This window comes from Copidosoma floridanum, unplaced genomic scaffold (genome assembly GCF_036245765.1).
Source record: "Copidosoma floridanum isolate Cflo_tuat_1 unplaced genomic scaffold, Cflo_Japanese_pri ptg000030l, whole genome shotgun sequence".
Taxonomy (NCBI): domain Eukaryota; kingdom Metazoa; phylum Arthropoda; class Insecta; order Hymenoptera; family Encyrtidae; genus Copidosoma; species Copidosoma floridanum.
The window spans coordinates 12,300,845-12,325,630 of record NW_028321907.1 but is presented as its reverse complement, the minus strand read 5'-3'; the positions used below and the strand labels follow the sequence as shown (position 1 = coordinate 12,325,630).

Here is a 24,786-nt window from a genome sequence, read left to right as displayed (position 1 = left end):
TGCCAGACCTCACCCGCACGTGAAGCACTACCACATCAAGCAGAACCAACGGGGCGAGTTTTATCTCTCGGAGAAACATTGTTGCGGCTCGATTCCCGATCTCGTCAATTACCACCGGCACAACAGCGGCGGACTCGCCAGCAGACTCAAGGCCAGCCCTTGCGATCGACCCGTTCCGCCGACCGCTGGACTCAGCCACGGTACGTTTACGTTACATTTTTCTCGTCGCATGTATGTATGTATGTCTTTACATTTTTTTTTTTCGAATCGGCCAACAGACAAATGGGAAATCGACCCAGCCGAGCTGCACTTGCTCGAGGAACTGGGCTCCGGTCAATTTGGCGTGGTGCGAAGGGGAAAATGGCGCGGATCTATCGACGTCGCCGTCAAGATGATGAAGGAGGGCACGATGTCCGAGGACGACTTCATCGAGGAAGCTAAAGTCATGACGTACGTGTGCATACTTTTACTACAAGGAAACAAAAAAATAAATGAATAAATAAAGTTGTATGCGTTGATTATTAATCTTGGTTACTCGGGCAATTGCAGCAAATTACAGCACCAAAACCTAGTCCAGCTTTATGGCGTCTGCAGCAAGGACCGGCCGATTTACATAGTCACGGAGTACATGCGCCACGGATCTCTGCTGAATTACCTCCGTCGTCACGAGGCCACACTCGGATCCAATGTCGGATTGCTCTTGGACATGTGCATACAGGTGGCTAACCCTTTGCTCGAGTTTCGATAGAATCTCCAAAAACATGCGGTATATGTAACCAACAATCTCTGTTTCTTCGATTTTCAGGTGTGCAAGGGTATGGCGTACTTGGAGAGGCACAACTACATACACAGGGATCTGGCTGCACGCAATTGCCTCGTTGGCTCGGAGCACGTCGTCAAAGTCGCAGATTTTGGTTTGGCCAGGTAAATATATATACACACCTGCACGTTTGGTAAAAAAACAACATAGTCTACGATTGCAACGGCAAGTAAACAATATGATGTTTGCAGGTACGTGTTGGACGATCAGTACACGAGCAGCGGGGGTACGAAGTTCCCGATAAAGTGGGCCCCACCCGAGGTGCTGAATTACACGAGATTCAGCTCAAAGTCGGACGTTTGGGCTTACGGCGTGCTCATGTGGGAGGTGTTCACGTGCGGGAAAATGCCATACGGCCGGCTGAAGAACACCGAGGTCGTCGAGCGCGTCCAGCGCGGTATCATACTCGAGAGACCCAAGGCTTGTTTCAAGGAAGTCTACGAGGTTCGTTGTTTTATCTCTTTGCCCAAGTAGTGCGAGCCAGAATACGGTCAGCCACCTACACTTGTAGAAATTGGTTTGAACGAGGGGATATAATTGTTTTTTTTTTTTTTTTTTCTTTCCTCAAAGAAATGATTCACAAGTAGCTCGTTTCGCTATCAGGTTCAATGAAAAATGGCACTGATGTGATTTTACGAGTATATACCTATAATGATTTGTTGTTTTTGGGGGGATGATGATGTACGGAGCAGGTGATGAGAAAGTGCTGGGCCCACTGTCCCGAGGTCCGGCCGTCGTTCCGCGTGCTCAAGGAACAGCTGATCAACGTGTCGCAGGGCCTGCTCAACGATTGACTTAGTCTCCTGCGGTGCTTACGTTTCTCCTCGCCGAGCTCCGCGGGCAGCGGTCGCGCCATCACCTCGACGACAAACAACAGCAGCGCCACCAGTACCATCACGAGCACCAGCAGTACCAGTAGCATCCACCAGCAATTGCCGGTTCCTCGGTCGCCCTTCCTCGAGCGCGGGGGCCTCCTGGCCGGCATCTCCTCGAGCCTCGGCACCACCTCCTCGTCGTCCTACAACTCGGCCACGCTGCCGTCGCGGCGCGCCAGGAGCAACGCCTCCCTGCCGAGCGCCGCCGAGCTCTTCCAGCTCTCCTCGACCCTGTGCCGGGTGACGGCGAGGCGTGGCTCTCGCGACAAGTTGCGCTCGACGGCTAAGCGGGAGAGCGGCACCTCGAGCGCCAGTCCGACGGCGCGGCAGCACCACGAGCAGTTGGGCGGCAAAGTGGTCGAGCTCCAGCGCGAGGAGATGGCCAAGCACCTGCAACACCTGCAGATCGCCGGCAACGACGACGCGAAGCCCCTCATCGCTTCGCCGAGCGTTTGCGACATTTGTAGTTCCTACGGGCACCCGTGGATCGAGATATGCAAGGCCATTCGCGCGACCAATGGCAAGTGATTGCGAACGACCGGTACTGCTTACACCGGCCGGCCCGATGCTGCCCCGGTCTCGTACGATACTCATTTCGCACAAGTGTGACTTTTTTTTTTTTTTTTCTTCTTCTCCTCCTTTTTTTTCGCCCTCAACTCAGCTCGGGGCTTTCAAACATATTGTGCGCGAGATGCGAGAGCGTGTAGTTTTCATACTTTTTTTTTTTTTTTTTTTTTTTTTTTTTTCTTGCTCCATTTGTGTCGTGTATACTTTTGTCGAGTTCCATCAGATTTCTTTACTTTTCGCAGCACTTGCGTACTTAGTCAATTGATTTTTTCGTCGTTCACGTGTTTCGGTTGTTCAAAGATTCTTCCAGTGCGGATGTTGGATGAAAAAATCAACGCATGTTCTGTGCAAGTCAATTTTCGACGCAGTGTAAAAAAAAGTGAGTTTAAGCGAGTCGAGTGGCTGAGTTTGAGGTGTGATGTTGATGAGTTTTTACCAGTCTCTTTGAGGACTTTTTGCGGTGCATGTGTGTACGGTGTATGCGAAAAAAAAAAAAAAAAAAAAAAAAATAGCGATGATTCAACTCATTTGTAAAATAAAAGCATCGAGAAATGAGCGAAACGGTTAATGTGAATCCCGTGTGCGAGTGTTGGGAGAAACGAAAAAACAAAATTAGAACAGCCCCCACCCCGAATGCGAAGCGAATGGTTCTTGATTGTATATTTTTTACGCGTGTTTTCCGTGACTAATCGAGTGCACGAATATTCACACACTATAATAACGGGGACCAGGGAACGGTATTCCTTACGATCCCTGCTGAGTCTTTCTTTGGTTTTAAACTTTGCGTACGAAGCTGATCTATATATATATATATTTTTTTTTTTTGTGCATTTTTAATGATTCGCGCGAGCGAGGTAGAAGGAAATCGATGAGAAACGACAACCATTTAAATGCATTTTACGTTCGTGTGTATACGTTTTTCTTTTTTCCTTTTACAATTAGTTCGTAAGAAATCGAGGGACAAGCAACATTGAGTGCGATGAGCATGTAATTGCGGTTCGATGGAGCGATACAAAACTAAAGCGAAAAGACCGAGGATGCCACCGAAAGTCATTGATGGATTGCAACGTTTCATCAAAGACCACACCCTTAAGCACGCCAGTACGGTGAAAAGTGATAATACTACTTATATACATAGTTTAACGCGCAGTTATACAATAGTTGGTTTTTTTTTTTTTTTTTTCTTTTCGTCATCATCTTCATCTATGATAATCTACATTAGCAGAAATACTGACTGAGAAAAAAAATAAAGTAAACTCGAGAAGTCCTTCCACGACGAAAATACATTTAAAAGAAAGAATAATAATATTAATAATAATAATAATAATAAAAAATAAATAAAATACGAAACTAACGGATTACTATTGATTTTGATATGAATATGACGCGGCGATAGTCAGTGACGCAATTGAGTGATATATAGGTTTTTTTAATCTGCCGGAGTTGTAATCACGAGTAACAAACCGAATCATGTTAAACGAGAAATACATAACAAAAAAAAAAAAAGTTGTCCTTGCAACAACGAATACAAACAAATAGTAGATATGAATACTAATGAATCACTGAACGCTCGTGTGTTGATAATAATATAAGTAATTTAAAAAATAAATACATAAAAAATGAAACAAAAAAAAATAAATAAAATTAAAAAAAAAAAAAAAAAAAAACATGAAACATTTGTCAGAATAAAAAGGGTACCGTGTGAAACATTGGATTTGCAATAATCTTTATTGTCACGAAACTACGTGATACGCAATGTTCTAGTGTTCTCGTGATCGATCAAACGATAATAATAAGTAGATATTACAAAAAAAAAAAAATAATAATACAAGCAGACATGTGTATATATTAATCGAAATAAGTTTAGACGTAAGTTTTGTGACAACAAATTTCTTTCTATGTTTTTTTTTATTTTTTTTTTTTTGTTGATCCCTACGAATGGATAAAATAGAAGGAAAGCAAAAAAAAACAATAGAACTGTCATTCGCAAAAAAAGAGAGGGACACGAATCTCTGTAAAACTAAGTGTATACGATTGTTAACTAATACGAGTATGATACGTTGATGTGAGTGGGCCAGGATACCACATTGTCGAGTATGCATAAAAACAGTTAATTAAAAAACACCCACGTTGATGAAGTTTATACACCGACAGTCAATTTCGGAGACTAACCGTCTGTGACTGCATATTATTGCATACGTAGTTTGTACTTGAATGAAAACAAAATTATTGGATTTCGTTGAGTTAGACTTTTTTGTTTTTTTTTTTTTAATTTTAATAAACGTCAATCGCACTTTGAAACGTACATATTATTTCGACGAGTACTATAGCGATCGTAAGAGACATTAGTGATCGACCATATCGAACTGTTCTCATCATCATAGCGAGAAACCGTAGATAATAAGATATTTGTGAACCGAGGAATAAAAATAAAAAAATAAAAAAATAAAAAATACGAAGCGAACGAGCCCTCAACTACAAAACGGGTTGAGTTATTGATCTTAGTCCCGTAATCACCCTTCCGTACGTATAAAAGTTTTGTTGAAAGGAAAATGTCATCGCTTTTATAGTTAGTCTAGAAATAAAATGTTATTTTATGAATGTAGTCTTTTCATGCATTGTTTCATGTGTTCTTCTAACTTGTCCATTTCCCACAATCCTTTCATCATAATTACCATTATTACCTTTAAAATTACCTTGTTTGAGTATCAAACATTTTTTCGAGATAATTCCTTACTTTAATTTATGTTCATCATTTTTCGTTTTCTTTTTCGCGTCAATAGTTTTCAGAGGATCATCTGCGTATTTAATAAGCTATCGAATCATTAGGATAACTTTATTTTCAGAGGAAGTTTCTTCACTTGTAACTTAAATGAATCATCTCATTTTTATTCAACGTATAAAAAGTCAACATAATACTTGAAAAATTTCATCAAACAGACAGATAATCTTCTTGATAATAACGAAAATTTCAAAAATGACAATCAATAAGTTGTTTTCATAATTTGGTTTCCTCCTCGTATTTCATTCCTTATTATATTGAAAAAACATTGAAACAGACAATAAGATAATATATATTTTACTTTTTTAATTAATTTTTAATGATTGTTAGTAAGTATTAATGATAAAGTCAATGATTCTATTAATCACAAACGTACCTTTTGTAATGTGTTGTTGTTGAAGCTATCGACCGTACTGATAAAAAGTATTCATACATACGTAAATATTTACACACTGTAGCCTCTTACATTAATTACGAATGGTGCTTTTTACACAAATACGTGTTTGGTATTCACTTAAATGCATTATTATCACAAAGTACATTACATTAGTTTATCTACGCTATACTTATACCTATATCTATAAATTTTAATACGCAAAATAAAATCGTTCAGTTTGTAATCAGCGCCATCTCGCGTTGTGAATTTCGAACTAAAAAGAAATGAAATTCTCAGAAAATTCTCCGCCAGACAGCGCTAGTAGTAGAACTGCAAAATGTGTAGAACTAGAAAAGTCACTAGCCCAGTGTCACTAGGTTGGGAACTTTTCTTAAAGTTTTGAAGGGTATACTTTTTAGTTCTAAATTCGCAACGCGAGATGGCGCTGATTCTGAGATGAATTCTCGGCTGTGATCGGGCCTCGTCGGCAGCTTCCGCTCAGCTACTATATAATATTATTTACATTTTTCTTGTGACGAATATTTTTTTTTGGTTTTGTGTTAAAAAAAAAACATTATTTTACAGCCAGTGAATTATGTGAATAGCTTATTCTGCCGCATACACTTATATTAAAAGTACTAAAAGTACTAAGTTAGGTGTACTATGGAATCCTGGGAATTTCAGGTGGATTACTATAACTACTTATAGGTTAAAACGCTAAAACCAGCTATTTTGTGCTTTGGCTTATTAGTCATATATTACATATGTAATTTTTTCAGGAAAGCATTGTGCTACTTCATTGAGTGAAAGTTGAAAACTTTGATTTAAGTGGGTAATGTCATTAACATCATCTCCCTATAGGATCAATAGGGAATAGTACACGCACTTGTGGAATGGCCCTTGTAATCAATGCAATTAATTCAATCTACTGTAGGTGCAGATCGAACAAATAAGCGACAAAATTGAAAAACAAATGAAAATCTCTACTCCTTAGTTTCCTGTCTAAAGAGTTGCAAACAAACAAAAAACAATACTTTCAAGAAGATTCTTGAAAACCGTGGTTGTTATGTTGTGAGACTCTTTAGTCACTTTATGGTGTTAAAACTAATGTTATGTAGGAACTTGAATTGTTAATTTACAATTGCAGTGTCACAAAAATATTCAACCTTCGGATTGGAATTTGAATTCCAATAATTTAGAATTTAATGAGTGAAATAACTGCCTATTTTTTTATCGAATTAGGTTATGTTCGATTATTATCTCTTTCAGTTTGATAAAAGTTGAAAGGAGATCTATAATTTCACATTAATTTGATGAAAAATCTGAAAAGAAAGTGAATCGAACAAAAGAATTGAAATGTCTCAGTCCTTAGTGAAAGTAAACGTGAAAAAGTTGATGAAGAGAAAATTGGACAGTTCTTCTGAAGATCTACATAATGTAATAAATGAAAAATTAAGCGAATCTTCTGATGTGGAAGTAACAAATGTAGAAGTAAATACTAATGTTTTGCTTAAGGAAAACAGGCCAATGGCTGCAAGTAAGAATAATCCTAAGCCAAAAATGAACCGGAAATCAGTTGACATTAGCCCAACCAAAAAGAAATCAAAGACTGTAAAGAAGAATGAAAAAACAGGCAATACTTCTGATTCAGAAGTAAAAAAAAATATTTTGAAAAAGGACAATGTGTCATTGACAATAAATAATAATAACCCTCGCTTAAACTCAACCAAAACTGTTGCTGGCACAACTCGACTGAAAGAAAATAATTACAATCTAAGAAATTCTCGCAATATCAAGAGTATTAATTCAAGTGACACAGATAATTCTCAGAAAGTTCTCCCATCATCAGTGCCCAAAGATAATGAGGAAAGAGAAACAACAACAGAAGATTTGAATCAAAATTCTCATCAGTTGGGAAAAGGCCCTCTTCTATCTATTGAATTTGTCAGAAACAACAAAAGGGCAATTGAATTCTACACTGGATTGCAAGACTTTGAAAAATTTCTCCTTGTTTTCCAAACACTAAAATCTGATGTTAGCCGTATACAATATTACTACAGCAATGAGGCAATTCCTTTGACACACCAAGATCAGTTTTTCATGACTTTGATTCTTCTCAAGTTACAGAAATCACATTATGAAATAAGTATATTGTTTGACATAAGTCTAAGGGAGATAAAAAATATTTTTATTACTTGGGTAAAATTCATGTCAATGGAATGGAGTGGCCTACAATTTCCCAATTTAAAGATCACCTTCAAATCAAAAGATTCTACGAATGATAAAGGACAAAAGCAAAAGAATTCAAACAATGAAGAAGCCAATAGTGAAATTAGCGATGAAGTTCGCATTATTGATTGGAAAAATCTTAGTGATACCGATAAAAGCAGTTTCAAAAAGGTATACAAAGTTTTAAATGGACCTCAAAATTATATGGAAAGACATTTGATGAATGAGATAATAGCTGTTTGTCATACATTATGTTTCTTTAAAACTAGAAAAAATGATGATTTAAAAAAGTACTGTACATGAACTTATCAAAAGATTGTAATTCTAAGGTAATTTTGATATTTTGAAAAGGCCAATAGATTTACCTTGACTTTTTAAAGAATGGATGACTTTTTTTTTTTTTTTTAATTATTAAAGCTCGTTAATTTAAAACTTATATTTAAAATTTTTGTTTGTTCTACATTTGCCAACATCACGTATAAAGTTTCATAAAACTTTGTATATGAAACAAGTAATGAATTTTGTGCAGTGTATTCTTTATTTTTAATTTTTATTGATTGTTCATATACTGTCAAAATATAACATCCATCTTCACTTTAAAGAAGACATAATGCTGGTAAGCGTGACAAGGTTGAAAAGATTCAATTTACTTATGTTTCTTTCATTTCACTGTGTCTTGTCACATAGCTCACAAGCATACTAATTCTTCCTCTATGTGTAAATAAGTTCAAATATTTCCACAAATAAAGATTTTTTCATGAAATGAATTTCAAAAATTTGTAAATACTGTAAACCTTGAAAAAATTTTATGAATATTTTGTTATAAATTATTAAAATTTATTTTCTTTCGCGGAAGTTTAAAAAAAACATATGCCTCTTGAAAGTGCATAAGTACGATTATTAAGTAATCAGGAAAAATCTTTTGAATACAATTTTGTATGCACGAGTTTTAGTTATACTTGGTTATATTTTTTTTTCAATTTACTTGTTTTAATTAAAAATTTTCTATTAAAGTACGATTGAAAAAATCAAAAGACAGATCAAAAAATGTATTTGCGTTTATAAAATTTATATCCAACTATACGTTCTTACTTTTGTTTCAATAAACAATGCTCGCTCATATGTATACACCTCTATTTTATTTTTTTCTGAATTTAATAAAGTATTGTTTGTGCCTATTCCTTGTTTGAATATTTTTATTAAAAATAAAGTAATGCATCTATTACAAAGAAGAACAAAACTTTAACTTTTACACCCAATTATAGATTGTGGTAAACAACCAAGGTTGGCTTGCAAATTTACAAGCTCAGTTAATAGTTTTTGCAGTTAAGTGTGTAAATACACCCATCTTCTTTATATTGTATATTATATCTATTTCTTTAATGAGTAGCAAACTAAAGAAAAAATGTTAAAACATTAACACATCGCTAATAGTTCCGTGCTTGATATTTTTTATTTTTTCTGTACATAAATATACGTTTGATAAAAAATACAACATTTATAAACTCTACATAAGTATTGTATAATTCAAATTAAAATGCATATGTTGTCGCAACTTTTATGTTAAACTCAGTTCACATAATTAACACATTTACGTTAACATTCACATATATTATCTATCTTACTTTCATTGCTTTTGAACTATTTTATGAGATAAAACTTTATGTTTATCGCTTGTGTAATTGTACGTTGTATTTTAAGATAGTACCATGATCAACCATTTTTGTAAGATATCTACATGTATGAATTATTATAATCAGAATACTACATTTGTAACAGTTGAAATGTTATGATCTTACACATTTTGGCCATTTGTTTTAGAATTCAATTCCAAGTACTTGAACCACATTTATCCACTAGAGGCACGATTTGACTGACATTATTTAAATTTAATAATCATTTAAATATACGTACTTAACAACAACAAAAAATGCATGGGTTATTGAAAAATTTGAGTTTCGATCGAATGAATACTTTTAAATTACCGGATTGAAAATTTTGTCACACTTACTTTTTTTGATTTAAATTAAAAAGCATTATTAATATTGTAATGGCTCTCTTTAATCGCTTGTTAATGATTTGCGTTTGATTTTATTTATAGGATCCTTTTAGTATTTGCCATAAGAAATTTATTTTCTGCAATAAACCCACTCAACTTGTCTACGAGAAAACTATCAATAAGTCGGACACTTACAGTCGAATAGTAAAGTTATAGACATGAGCAGTCTTTGCATTTATAAATCTACCATAAATACGAACCTATTACAAATATTTTTATAAACCTACAAAAATTATAAATCAATAGCGTCGCATCTCACAAAATGTTCGATTTAACTCTTATACAATTTATTCATCTATTCGGTATTTTGTTTTGTAAATTAGCACACGTATTATGAACCGTTCACCATGTAGCTGTACATTTGTACAAGTTGAAATATTCACAAAGGCTTACTTGGGTATATTTACGTGACAAAATTTTACTAAAAAATAGGCCAAATGACGCAACACTTATTCAGTACAGTATCATTGACCCCTTAGACCGGTACAACTCGTCAAGACATCAACTTGTTACTTACACGCAGCTCCTCTCTTTGATTAATTTCTCGATAGTCCAGTTGTGTAAATCCTTGGGCATATCTGACAAGATAAGTGCGAGATTCCTTGTTTGCCGTGGTTTCGCTGAGATTCGTCGTTGCTGTCGCAATATTTTCGCTGCTACTGATAGTGACTTTGGCTGCGTCGAAGCCTCGGCTCTACTGCAAACAAGAAATAGGAGCTTGGCTCTCACATGCAAGTTTTACACCCGTTGCTTTATGTTATGAACTGCGCGTTTTTGTTTCATTTGACTCCAGTAATTGGAGAAAAAAAAATGTACTGAAGAATTTTTATTTACCATATTTTTGAAAGATGTCTAAAAAACCACTGATTTAAACATTTTTATAAAAAGCTTCCAATAACTCTAAAAGCAGTTCTCGAAATGGTTAATTAACAGTTTACAGAAAATACTAACTGCAACTAAAACAACTTGCCTGAGAATTCATAAGGCTATTTTAATTACAAAAACAATTTCTTTGAAATTACTCGAGTTGTATACTCTATAATCACGATATTTCTTCACGTGGAACTGTACAAGTAAGAGTATTAAGTAAAAATGTCAATATAAAAAAAGATCTAAAACTCATGCAAATTTACGAGCTTTCACTAATATATATCAAACCCATGCAAAAGTTATTTTGTACATACATACCCGCAATAAAGTTTTTAAATACATAATTGTATTGTTTTAAATATTAAAGCATTTTTTGTATTAATCTAACTTAAATAACAGGAAGGAAAGTTCAATTTTTGTGTTTGAATTTGTAAAAAAAAAAATACTTTTCATGTCATTTATTGTACAACATGCTTTATTGGAGCTCGTCACCATATCCAATCACTCGATGTTTCAGCATACAGCTTTAAAATGCTTCACATTTTACTTCTAAATTAGACTTAGTAACGATGTTACAACATCGTCTTTCACTTGGATTGTACCGGTTTTGGTTTATTAAGTTAATTTTTTAACTACCTAATTTCACACAATCTCTTACCAAACATAGAAATTACGTACTTGACTTTCACGTTTTTCATTAAAATTACAAGTTTCTCCATAAAAAGTTCAGTTTTTATACGGTCGATTCATATATTAAAATTTACCATATGACTATTGCAAAATGTCAAATTAATTTACAAAAAATTAATTTATGTACAATTTGTGAAGCTAAATAAGAAAAAAATTTACTGATACTCAGTTTGATTCATCACTACTGAAAGTTAATGGATAACTGATTCTTATAACTGTTAGACCGTAACGTCCGTAAGAACTAGGCGCCAAATATAAGTCTAATGATTTTTCACAGAAATATCTACACGCTTCTAGTTAGGGAAAATTCTTATTACCCCATATTGATATAATTATTTACATTTCATTGGCTATTTAAGAAAATATCAAGATGCCTTCGAGATCATCTTTGTGTTTTTTTTCATTAAGAGAGAAAAGCAAAAAGTGTAATAGCAGTATTTACATAACATTTCATCATTGAAATCAAGTCCATTTTGTTTGTGTAAATTAATTTACAAAGTTATCTTTTAGGATAAACAAAAATATTCATTGTACATTTGGCCTATGAACTTAGCTGGAACTACTAACTTTTTTTTTACATATGCACAAGTCAAGCATAGAAATTGATGACTATAAACATACAATTATCTTAATCATAAAAATAAAGACTTCGTTACACTAAAAATAACAAGAAAACCAAAGAATCTCATACACTAAGTATTAATCTAAACGATGTTTCATTATTCATTGAAAAACTGATGGTTATGCAAGTAAAGTAACAAATACTTTTTCCATTCAACATTTTTAGTAAAAAACTCCATTAAGTTTTTGTAAGTTTGAGATTCAATGGACAATATTAATCGTGAATCTTATAAATACGTATACTATTTAATGCCTGCATACCGAATGAAGGCAACTAATTTGACTCAATTGAAATAAAAACAAAATGACTATACATAATTATAGCTTTAAAGAGCAGTCGTAACCCCCCACCCACGATGCTCACTCGTCCGCATCGAACATGTCGTACATAGAATTGAAGAAAATGATCAACGATTGATCAAATGAACTGAATTTTGGCATCTACCAAACTAATAACGACGAACCAATAAACATTAATAATAGAGAGAGAGCAAACACGACGTGACACGGTAGTGCGGTATATTCGACCGGACAGTGAGAGCATGATCGATTACAACAATGAATGTACCATTCTCATCTTGATTTATTTATGTACAATTGTTTGTTTTTCTTTTATCAACCCTTGAGCACACGTCTGTTGTCATTCATTATTACAATCGTTCGGCCTAGTGTTTCTTTGATAACCTTCTAGATTGTGATCTGGTAGTGATGGTAGTACCGTTTTTCTCGGCCCCAACGTTGTTGCGATGACTTTGATTCTGATGCGCGTGGTTGTACGGTATCCTGAAGAGCTGAATGTCCAAGTGATCGCAGATCTCCGTGCAAACTTGCGCGCTGTATCTCAATAAGTCGAGGGTAACCCAAGTCTGTTGGATATATAAATCAGACACGCGTCAGTATGGAGAAATACATCATAAAACAAGTACGCGAATTTACTTACGAAACACAGCCAAAGAACATAGTACTCTTTGATGAAAAAATTGAAGTACTGGTTGAGGAACAGCATGGCTGGTCCTATCAACGAACTATCCAGGTACTGCATCTCGTTTTTCGTCATGTGAGCAACCTGTGGTCAAAAATAAAAAAAATAAAATAAAAAATCAGCATCGTGTATATTTTACACGTATTGGATACACACCACAAGACGATTCGTCACTTTGGCGGCGACCATCCCGAAAGATAGTATGTACAGAACTGGATGGTTCTCGTAGACGTGTTCGGCACTTTTTCTGTAAATAATGAAGGCAGGCACCACGACGAAGCTGAACGGTATGATTGGAGATAAAACGGACGTACCCTGCAAATGTTACGAGCATCTCAGAGGCCACAAATTTTGTTTTTCTCACAACAGATACTTGCTTTCATTTGTATAATAGCAAGCTTTTGTATCTACACTCGACATATTATGTTATGCTGCACAAGGTCTACCATCCTTGGATGTGTGTGCGTGTGTGTGTGCGTGCGTGCGTTTAATTATACATAAGCTCGTGTCTTTACGTTATGAGAAACAATTGAAAATACAAGTTAAAAATCTAAGCTATAAAGCCTTATTTGTTAATATATTGAGTGCAGCAATATTCTTGAAAAATTGATGTGTTGGAAAAAAAAAACAAACAAAAAGTTAGTATGATAATAATAAAGTTCTGTTTGCTAAAGAAACAAAAATAAACAGACAAATTTATATAATAATCGATCGACAATCCGTGACAAGATTCACACGAGCTTTTTAAGATATTTATTTTTTTGCGAGATAAGCTTATTTCCAAGTGGTATAATAATATCTCATTATACAAGAATTACTAGTGGGTACATGCACTCTTGCAGACATGCAACTGATGCTCAGCAATCATCGATACGTTATTCAAGTCACGTCATGCGTGCATATCAAAAGCATAAAAATAACAGATACAGAGAAAGCTTTCGTAAGCACAAGATGCACAAAAGCTTGCAAACGAAGGGTATATACCAACACTGTAGCAAATACCATGGTGGTTGTGGTAGTATAGGAATGCACACAAAAAGCAATTAAAAGACATTTAGGCCCTCAGATTTCATGTAAAATAAAATATTGTTTAATTCATTCAGACGCTACGAGTTCGATGATAGACTCGGGCGTTGATAACAGAAAGAAGAAACTCGATAATCAATTTTTTAATTTGACACAAGTAAGATTTGACAAATTCAAAAATTGTTTAAACAAACAATCCAAGTGTTGAAGAAAAAAATCGCCGCTGATTAGTTGGCATTGATATCGGGCCAACTTGTCGGCTGTCAATTCAAGATTTTATGTGCGGTAACGTCTTTCAAATAAAAATGTATCGAAAAATTGTTTATCTATAGTCAGATAGGAGAATCTTCCGCGAGTTACTTCCCTTACACCTCATGCTAACGAGTTTGAATTTGATCCGCTCGTAAAATTTGTGTAACTACCGAATGTGATGCCTTTCCAAATTCCAAATACATTTTTGTCAAAACTTTACGTATGACCGATGTATAAATATTTTGTGCACGAAGACGTGGGAAACTTCAATTGCGATAACTCGTGTCATCGTATAACGATAACAACAAGTTGCAAAGACCAAATCTACCGCTACAAAACAAAAGCCTCTCTGTATGTATATGTATATATATATATATATATATATATATACCGCCTAGTTGTAAACGAGATAACGCGTAATCGGAGTGCATTTTTCTTTTTACGACTTCATTCATATCTTGGATCTGAGCTGAAACAATGGCATTACATGAAAACTATTCGTGTGGTGCATACGATTTTACAATTTTCCACCTGCATTGCGAAGAAACAGACTATGAAATTGCAAGGCACACTTTGGCTCGAAAACAGATGTTTGTGGGTGTACGGGTACCTACACAATTTATCCATCATAGTCATTATCTTCAACTTGGGCTGGTTTATCCAAAATCTTTGATTGTAATTTTAACTTATTGAATCCATCGTAACGCCTGACATTGTCTATTTCAATTCAAATCGAAGCTTTTTTCAAGCTCTTTGAGTTATTTTTCAAGTGGATGTGTGAACTTTACATCATTCTGAGTTAAGTTGCACACTTTTTGGGGCAAACTAGGTTGGTCGAACCAAGACTGCAGCCCACATTGGGAAATTTTACATTTCCGGTCTAAAATGTGTTGAAAAAACAAGAAAGCCTTTCAAAGTTATGATTTCCTTCGGCTCTTGATTCAACGTAAACATTTGCAATAAAAATTTTCATTGTAGTTTTCGCTCTTTACTTCGAGATTTGTCCTACTAGGTGTATAGTCATAATTTCCCGATCACCATAAAATCTTGATTGACCACCTGGAAAACCCTTTGACACAATACTTTTTTTTTTTTTCTAACTTGAGACATATTTTGGTGCAACATTTAGACATGTACCTAATGTGCAAAAAACCATATTCTGAGGACCTAAATCGTAAAACGCGTCATACAAATGATCAAATAATATTACATGAAAACAAAAAGGAAAGAAAACATGAAATGATGAGAGATAAAGCAGTAAGGGGTGAAAAAAAGTGGGTGCACTGTAATAATGACGTGTGAAAAATCGGTGCCCTAGAATACATGAATATAAAAAAAAAAAAAAAAAAAGTGATGTATAGTAATCAGACTGACTTACGGCCACGGTGGAGCCGTTCTTGCCGACACCACCGGCTAGTATGACGGACATGCTGCTGAACGCGAGCAAGGCAGCGATGCCAACTGCACCCCACAACGGAAAGATCTTCACCTCGGTGCCAGTGTATGGCAACTATACGTATATATTTATACATATATAATGTTTTTGTGCGCATACACGTTGCGTACATATGCATACGTTATGGTACACAAGCGTGATGATTGACGCGTGTATACGTGATGCGTGGTGATGCGGAACGCGTGAAAAAAGAAAAGCGAAAATATTTCTCTTTGTTATTAGGACGTATAGGTATAACTTGTATGCATGTCTCATATAAATATATGGTGTATATTATGCGTACAAAAGGGTGTCGCGACACCTTTTTCCACCACTGTACACTCTCACAATTATATCAATGACAGTGTGGTGTATGTGGGTGAAAATGTCGCGATACCCTTTCTGGAACACTCTAAGGTAATGCGTGTTTATTTAAGTTCAATATGACACATATAACTTTGTCGAGCTCGACATGTCGACGGCTTAATAACAAAAACATCCAACTTTGGTAAAAAAAATAAGCTTAATCAAAATTTCAGTGAAGAAGCTAACTAGTTCAGATTTCGAACGAAGAATCAGTTTACTCGAAGAGATTTTTTTTCCTTTCAAATTTTGTAGTGGCAATTTTGTCGCCAGTTATAAGGTAACAAGGGTGCTTTTTTCAAGAAATTTAAGAAAAAAAAAAAAAATTCCCTGCTACCTGTGTGTTTGAATTAGCTGCTTCTCCAAAGAAAATTCGAATCATCTGTTTACTTTTTTTCCGGAACAGTCGATGCGTGAGCTATTTTATTTTTCAACTATTATGCATAGGGTGGATGGTTCTGATGTGATGCTAAAGTTGATTGTGCAAGAAGAAAATCTCAAGTATAATAATTAGTTCAAAACTACATAATGTATTTAAAATGAATTTTTTTTACAACTTCGAATAATTTTAATACCTTCTGTAAGTTCGAATTTGAATGAATACGAACAGAAAAATATCTAGTTTACACAAGGTAAAGCTGTTACATAAGATTTAAAAATAATTCGAACGTTCTCGTCGACCTTCGTAAATTTGCGCAATCAACTAGTTTTGAGCATAATAATGACAATTATTGTTTTTTCACTGATAAGTTTCTAGTTGATGTATAAATTAAAAAAAAAAAAAAAAAAAAATTATGTACATACATTTTTATCTAATAGATAAAAATCATATAATCCGAAATTAATGAATAGTAACATTCCTAACTAAAAATATTTTTATTTCTTTACACGACCGTGCAGCCTCAGTTTGGATATTTAATCATCTACGCAATTATTTTTAATGATATCAGTTTTAGTCAATGATTTCATGATGATTTTTTTTTCTGATACACGTTTCAAGCATGATTTCTAATTTTTATGTTTTTTAAATGATTAAGATTACTGTATAATTAATTGCTTGTTAATCAAAACATACAAACGCATGCAACCAAATGATTAAAAAAAAAAATACATATATAGGTGTTAAATTTTTGTTAAACGAAACATCCTTAATGTTATTAAAATGTAACGCATCTTCCTGATGAAAATTAATGAAAAAGTAGTAATTAAAAATAAGCATTTCGAAGAAAACAAAGCTTTTAGACTAATATATTTACTGAAGCCCAAAACCTTGAAATTATTTATTTATTCATATAAGGAAAATAAGTTCTGGAGGTATTGATCGTAAAAATGTTGTGCGCATTATTCACACTTTAAATTTTTCCATCAGTTGTAGGAAAAAAATGTGTTTGTCACCAACTAAAGAAATTGTTTAAAATCAAAATATTAACTTGATATACACCTCCACCACACTAAAATTTTGCACACAGCATCCTTTATTTACCAGGCATTGTGACTAATACTCATTATTTCTCTGCTGCTATTTTATAATATAAGATATTAAAATTTGACCCACTTCGTATCTCTATAATGTTTGATAATCTCCAACACTTACTATGCTTAAATCAGGGATTGTTTAGCAATTTTTTTAAAGAAATGATTGGATAATTTGGAACTGAATCTACCGTATCAACCTAATTAGCTGTTAATCGTTCAATTTTCATTGTCAATTCATAAATGTTTGTAACGATATTCACCTCCGATTGTAGAATCTGCTTCACTTTCTCGCAAAATACAATTTTTCCAATGTTATAACTTTCGATATTATTACTGTTTTAAATAAATACTCGTGTAATCAAATTTTGCAGTCATTAACGGCGTATCATCGGTAATTACGAAGATCAATCAGTCGTATTTTATGCACTTGTTGGGCAAAATTATATCATAAAAACAAAAAACAATTATGATAGTTTTAGTTGCCAACTATCCAAATTTTGGGTACAACAATTCAGAAAATAATTTAGAATAACGGGACTCGACAAGCGTAACAGGTTTTAATTATTGTCTTCGTGAGGGAAGGAATATTTTATCAATTTAAATTGCGTTAACAGAATTTAAGTTTCTAAAAAATCTAGATGAATCATTGAAAATTTTACCGCCACGCACAGAAGAATCTTTACTCCGAACCATGGACCAAAATCTCACGCTGACTTCAAAAATTTAAAGTAGATTCATTTGTTTTTGCCTGTTATCACGGTAATCAATTTTTTTAATTTTTCACGTGGGTATTTTCATGTAGTTATTGACAATACTCATCAGCATGTCACAGTACTGTTTTTCGTAAAAATAACGTTTATCACTAGCGTATAATAATAAGCTGAAGTTATCTTAAACATAAATCAGAAGATCTCCTAACTGTTAATGGATCACCTAACATAAGTAAGTACATGTCAAACCTCCAAAATAATTACATCATTTACGTAATTCTAAGAATAAACGTAAGAAATTTTGCAATACCGAAAATAATATAGGGAAATCGATATACCTACTTAATCAAATAAATTAAAGAATTCATAGAAATGCAGATGCCCATAATACTCATGCGAAAAAATTGAGAAATTGCGTCCATTAGTTCAATTATTGTAGATTTAATGCTACAAACGATAATATTAATTAAAAAAAAAAAAAAAGCGAAAGACTAGATTAATAAGCAATCATAAGATTTACCAAGCAGGATTTGATGTTGCATGCGCATTTCCTTCTTCCGTAAGGTTATAACCAGCTGATGCATTTTTAATCTATAAGACTCGATGTAAAATAATATTAGTAAAGCAATATAACAAGAAACGATTTATTTACATGTTAACTGAGAAACCAGAAACAGTTCCCAAAGAGTTAAATAAAAAAAAAGCTATCAGACAGAAACTAACTCGTAGTTGTTTGAAAAAAAAAAAGAGAACAGCCATTTTCCAAATTAGTACTAAATAAAATGCAGCATGTCAGCAAATTAAACTCAGCACCGCTTCTCATGCCATGCTAGATCTCGATAGAACAATTGTTGAACTAAGTTGTTTCAATAACGTTATTCCTTTCAACCAAGAGTCTAATTATCCAACTTACGGCCACAGTCGAACCATTCTTGCCTACTCCTCCGGTAAAAATCACCGAAAAGATAGAGTTTAAGTTTGCCAATGTACAGATCACAGTCATAACGCCTATTAAATATTTTAATTGAAACCCCTCTACAAATGGGATCTGTAAAAAACGAATTTGTTAGCTTTTGAGGGATACTAGATACTTGGAGAGTTCGACTAATCAATTACATGTTATCAACTAATTTTTACAATGTGCAATAGAAACGCAAACATTTTTTGAAAGGTACGGATGTGTTTTATCAAAATTGATTGATGTGTAAAATTAGTTAATACTTTTCATTTCCAATTTTGTATTGTTTTTCAATATTATTGCTTGATTTTTTTATTGCAGTCAGTTTTACAAACATATTTTTAAGTAAGTAATTTTTCCTTGTATTTTGGTATTTATACACGAAACTTTTGTAAAATAATAATAATAATAATAATAATAATAATAATAATAATAGTAATAATAATAGTAATAATAATAGTAATAATAATAATAATAATAACAATAATAATAATAATAATAATAATAAAACTAGAAATCTTGCGCTTTAAAAAAAATAGTTTGGTGATGATTAAAATTTCTTTGAGTTTATATCATTTAACCATTAAATGAAGTTAGTAAAAAATGTAATGATAGTTAAAAGAATACACGATTGACAAAGAAATAGTAAATAAAAATCTATCATCTAGGAAGTACTCTATGTTTATCTTCCAATATTTTCAATTCATTAAATCAAAATATTTCTAACTAGGAATGCTATAAAAATGAAAAATCTTTTCATGAAAAAAAAAAAAAAAAATGGTAAAAATATATTACTTTCGTTATAAGCAAGCAAAAAGAATGCAATACAACCTCCTTGGTCCAAATCGTAGGTCCAAAAACAGCAGATACGAGATGAATGAACATAATCGTAAATTGAGCTTCTGTGACATCAACTTTCCCAAACCTCAATGAGCCTAAAATTATATTAGAAATAAGCAGTCCTTGCTTTAAAAGGTATTTAAAGTAAATTAATCATTTTTAATTGATTTTTTGCCAATGCCGAAATTTGGAGTTAGGCTAATTTATGTATTTTTACCAATTGAAAAATAAGTTAATATTTACCTGAAACGTATGTTTGCCAATGAGCACAGTAGAAAAGAGTCATGGCACAGAAACATTGGAAAAACATCCATGTTGGATGATAGCCCAGTTGTACAGCAATGCATGCAGATAAAGCAACAAATACTAAAAATATAAAAAATATATTTAATATCAGGATTGCTTTTATAAGAAAACGTTATTTACATGTATGTATTATTTTTTTGTAATTTTCACATCAGCTAATCACGTAAAGTGTGTTGCGTTAACTTAAAACCGTTTAACTTTCAAATATTGATTGATATAGAATAAAAAAAATGTATTAATTGCTTTTGGATTTTTTTATTGCATTAATAACTCATTAAGCATGTAAATAAAAAGTTTATAAGTATTGAGTATTGGAAATCGAGCTTTTTAAAAACTCCTGTGTGTATACCTGATAGTAGGTATTGTGTTACCGTGCTGATACGGCTTTCTTTGTATCTGTTTTCTTTTGTTTTGTAACTGATAAGAGCCAACAAATCCATTTTGCGAGAAAACACAAATAAGTTTCAATTTTCATCAGAAAAAATGCTTTTTTTGCTCTTCATTAGTAATAAACGGTTTTTAGTTGCGAAGAACGCACCTGTTGAAATGGAATCACAGCCGTGGTCAAAAAGTTCACCCAGTGGTGAAGAAGTTCCTGTTCTCCTGGCCTGTTTTCCATCAATTGCATCTAGACTTTGATAAATAAAGAGACCGACAGCACACAGGAAACAAGCCCATCTTGGTGGCTAGTGACAAGATATATGTGTTTAATTAGCCATCTAAGAGTACCTATTTCTTGACTAGAGAAATTTTGCTTTGTCATGTACATGTGTACATAGTCAATTGTGTCCACAATAGATTCTTTCCAGAAAATAATTTTCCATTTATTGGAAGGTGGTTTTCTGCATGAGTGATAAAGCGTTTCCAGGAGAAAAATAGACTCTACTTTTTAAAATTATCAAGTAGGAAAAGAAAAAATACGATAAGCACTATTTAAAGGATTACAGAAATAAATAAAAAACACATAACATTTTATACAATTAAATAAAATTCATATTGATTATTTTTACATAAATATGTATTTTATAGGTGTACGAAAAAAATTTTTATAGTCAATTGAAACTTGATTAACGTGAATACAGTTGTGAACAAAAAATGTGTCTTCAGTCACGTAGAATGTTTAAAAATTGTTAGGATCAACGTAAAAATTGAAAGACATTAGATCTAATTGCTCCGAAGGTGAAACCGTGAAACCAAGAATAGTAAATGATGATTCAAGAACTTGAGATACAGAGTGCACAAATACACGCTTATGATTATTTATCGGAGCAGGTACTCTAAACAACATGATTATAGCCTGGTGGTACATTAATGTCAATGTTACAACTAAGGTAAAAATTTGAACATAAAAAAAAAAAAAAAAAAAATAAATAAATAAATAAAGACTGTTAGTAAAGAGAATCACAGTATTTTTAAATTATTTAAATGTAAATAACATTAACAACAAAGTAGTAATACAATAATAAATACATGCGCATCTACGTCGTTTATTAGCTGGCTCATGCATTGCAGAACTCGTATACTTGTTCTTTAAATTCTGGCCTCAAGAGTTAAGCGAGTATACAAGACATAGTTGACATAGTTGAAAAGAAAAAACGATAAGCGATTTTTAATCGACGTCATCGTGTCACCCGATGTGCCACGATAAAACAATATGGAGAAAAATATTCAAAACATCGACAACCAACAAATGGCGCCATTAGCGTACATAATTAATTTATAAAATAGTCATAAACGCACTTGCTCGTTATTTCTAAATAATGACAACAAAAACTTTCGAAAAATATTAATTTAGATACCATTGGTATGAAATGAAAGTAAGGCCCCCAAGAAATTGCACCTAAGTAGTTTAATGACCCATATGCTGTTAGGCGAACCGAAGTACGTATTTATTAAATAAAATATTCAAACAAAAAACGAACTCGAAAGGTGAAAAGTAAAATACACTTTCTCAATCAGCGCAAATATATTACACACAAAAGACGTTATAGAGAGAAGTAACAAGGCAATATGTTTATGTACCTATAAATACAAGGTGACGAGAGCAGGGGTAAAAGAGACAAATAAGTAGTTATAGGTAAATACAATAATCTTACCTCGACCTTGGCATCAGGACTGTACCAAATGAGTACAAGGGTCGTGACGATGTTGATAATGAGGCCGAGCACGGTTATAAGGTTAGGCGCGAGCCAAATCGGCACCTTGCTCACCAGCCAATTCCACCAGGGCTGTAACGAGCCGTCCAGGATGCTGCAGCTCGTGCAGCTGTACTTGTGCTCGCCGAGCCGCCTCAGCTGGCCGGCGGACATAATTTTTTCCTTGTTGAAGAGCTGCAGCATTTTCGATGTAATGTGTGCAGATGATGTACTTGAGGTATATCGTCCAGTGGACGAGGTCCACTATACACCGATCAAAACCTCAGCTCGACAACACTGTGTAAACAACTTTCTGCAACCCACGCGGGTGAAATAACTATATTTTGAGAGATATTTTGTATACACCCCGAAGAAGAGAGAGTAACCGCACTCGCGCGCGGTGGTGGACGTGATAACGACGACCGACGACACTATCGCAACGTCGACGAGAATATCGTAAACGAAGTAAAAGTTAACACTCAGACGAGTATTGTTGTGGTGTTCTTTTTATCCGTAACTTGTACTTATGCTTGATAGTTTTATTGTCCTGTGTAGGTACACCCCACCTGATAATTGAATTACATAGAGATGTTGTGCGTTGTGATAACAACAAGGCTGATTGATTATTGAATGGGGCCAGATAAGGTAACTGATAATTGTTACGATGAACGGGATGTGTGTGGAAACGACACGGAACTGCGCGTCCGAGTTCACCTCATGAAAGACTGAAATTATAAATATGTACTGAATCTATAAGGGGGTGGTGGGGGCTGTTCTGAAGCGAAGCAACTCCAACTTCTTCGTTCGGACAACAGCTGATTTTATGAGACATATAGGCAAGGTACACACAACGTGCGGTAAAGTTACAGCAACGGTGACATTTTTTTATAAACAAATTAGTTAGCTTTATGAACTGTCTTTATTTATTTTAGTTTAAATTTTCTTTCTACGTCTTATGTTGAACGTGAAAACAAATTTTTACGTGATTAAGAGCTCGTAGATTTGTACTGTTTATGTCAAAAGACTAGTTCACAACATATTTATTTGTTAAAATGCTATAAATTGTTTGTTCTAATGTTGAAAATGTTCTTGCAGTGTGTCCAACACCGTAAAAGTAGGCACCGCCACCTAGTGTCTGAAAAATCGCCACAAATCGCCGCCAAAATATAAAAATAGCCATGAAAATCGCCACACAGTTTTGCTATTTATTAATTAATTTAATTAAACAAAAAACATTCAAGTCACACATAATTGGTTATGTTAAAAGGTTTAGATACAACTGAATGAAAATAGATATAATTTTAAATTATCATTAGTTAAATAAATAAAAGTTTATTTCGAATTACTGCATTTTTATAAAAAAATATAGTCATGGATATCTCACATGCATCTTATAGTCATATATACATCTTACAAAGCTAATTATAATAAACAAGTTCTTTGGAAACATATAACAATATGTGTATGGATATGAGAAATCCACAAATAATATCCCAGATTTGCCCATCAAAAAAATTTGTTTTTAAACAGGCAACAAATTTGGGATATTTTTTTATGGATTTTCTCATTTACATTTAAATTTTTTTCTGGTATACTGATGCAAGGTACATTAGATACTTTCTGACCGAACTTTTACCAAACCAAGCATAAATTTCACTTAATAAAAATTCAACATTTGCAGGAAAATGAGTAGAAGCTTCGGAAGCTGCATTATGCCGAGCATGACTGATGTAGCGTACTAATTGTACTTTGGGGTTTACATTTTTGAAAAGAGTGAATACCGAGTTTTTTTTCCCGCATAAATTTGATCCTCCGTTAGTTCCTAAGCCCATCAGGTTTCCTGTTTTAAAACTGTTTATCTTACAAAACTCTATTATTGAACTGTATAACATTCCATGCGTTGATCTTTCTACTTCTATCATTCCCACATAATCAGTTATAATGTTACTCAAACTTGTACTATAACACTCAATTCAAATGCAGAAATATCACTCGATTCATCCAATATAAATGAAAAAGGACTGTCACCCATATCATTGACTAGTTCTAACAACATATTAGGAGCTATCACGTGTGTAATTAAATTATTGCATTTAGTATGGTGTAAATGTATATCTTTTAACTCTAAATTTTTAAGAATTTCACTTAAGTGATCAATTGTTCGAATGGCAGTATGCACAGCCACAAATGCTGATAACTGAAGATCGCGGAACTTACTTGCCGCATCTTTATTTCCTTGAGATTTGCACAACGATGCTATTGTTGGTTGTCGCTTTGGATCGATTTGCTCTGCCAGTCTTGTAGTAATAAAAATGGCAAGTTAAAAAAAAATTTATAAACAAAATTGATACAAACGACTGAAGTATAAAAATTTTAATTCTATGTCAATTGTTTAATTTAAAACCAATGTCAGT

At 33.6% G+C, this 24,786-nt stretch overlaps 3 protein-coding genes across 14 annotated transcripts in view; 2 read left to right on the top strand and 1 right to left on the bottom strand.

Annotated features, from left to right (window-relative positions):
• The window catches only part of Btk29A (tyrosine-protein kinase Btk29A), a 144,516-nt gene extending 142,895 nt beyond the window's left edge, over positions 1-1,621 (top strand). For all 9 annotated transcript variants that reach the window (XM_089597106.1, XM_089597105.1, XM_089597104.1 and 6 more), the window contains 6 exons: positions 7-200; positions 279-450; positions 550-718; positions 806-924; positions 1,012-1,264; positions 1,513-1,621. In XM_089597106.1, coding sequence (XP_089453232.1) covers positions 7-200; positions 279-450; positions 550-718; positions 806-924; positions 1,012-1,264; positions 1,513-1,614 — 1,009 coding nt within the window. In that variant the 3' untranslated portion in view covers positions 1,615-1,621. The remainder of the gene's footprint in view (positions 1-6; positions 201-278; positions 451-549; positions 719-805; positions 925-1,011; positions 1,265-1,512) is intronic.
• Positions 1,622-5,992: 4,371 nt separating this feature from the next.
• On the top strand, positions 5,993-8,836 carry LOC149373486 (uncharacterized). 2 transcript variants are annotated; one of them, XM_089596682.1, is made up of 2 exons: positions 5,993-6,104; positions 6,200-8,836. In XM_089596682.1, the coding sequence occupies exon 2, from the start codon at positions 6,777-6,779 to the stop codon at positions 7,950-7,952; it is 1,176 nt and encodes a 391-aa protein (XP_089452808.1). In that variant the 5' UTR covers positions 5,993-6,104; positions 6,200-6,776; the 3' UTR covers positions 7,953-8,836. The 2 variants fall into 2 exon arrangements, with proteins under 2 accessions (XP_089452808.1, XP_089452807.1); XM_089596681.1 differs by having other exon boundaries at positions 5,993-6,128.
• A 2,199-nt stretch (positions 8,837-11,035) lies between these two features.
• Positions 11,036-23,174, bottom strand: bbc (choline/ethanolaminephosphotransferase 1 bbc). Of its 3 annotated transcripts, XM_089596730.1 has the most exons (9): positions 22,334-23,174; positions 20,776-20,923; positions 20,175-20,297; positions 19,923-20,026; positions 19,047-19,181; positions 15,528-15,659; positions 13,028-13,186; positions 12,830-12,955; positions 11,036-12,755 (listed from the first exon to the last, which is right to left on the bottom strand). In XM_089596730.1, the coding sequence occupies exons 1-9, from the start codon at positions 22,574-22,576 to the stop codon at positions 12,555-12,557; spliced, it is 1,371 nt and encodes a 456-aa protein (XP_089452856.1). In that variant the 5' UTR covers positions 22,577-23,174; the 3' UTR covers positions 11,036-12,554. The 3 variants fall into 3 exon arrangements, with proteins under 3 accessions (XP_089452856.1, XP_014213236.2, XP_014213228.2); XM_014357750.2 differs by lacking the exon at positions 19,047-19,181; XM_014357742.2 differs by lacking the exon at positions 15,528-15,659 and having other exon boundaries at positions 22,334-23,172.
• Between the last annotated feature and the right edge of the window lie 1,612 nt (positions 23,175-24,786).

Coding starts and splice junctions, on each gene's coding strand:
- LOC149373486 (XM_089596682.1), top strand. CDS start 6,777: ATGTCTCAGTCCTTAGTGAAAGTAAACGTGAAAAAGTTGATGAAGAGA.
- bbc (XM_089596730.1), bottom strand. CDS start 22,576: ATGCTGCAGCTCTTCAACAAGGAAAAAATTATGTCCGCCGGCCAGCTG. Junction 20,298..20,775: donor CTGTGATTCCATTTCAACAG/GTGCGTTCTTCG, acceptor TTATATTTTTAG/TATTTGTTGCTTTATCTGCA. Junction 19,182..19,922: donor CTACGATTTGGACCAAGGAG/GTTGTATTGCAT, acceptor CGTTTTTTACAG/ATCCCATTTGTAGAGGGGTT.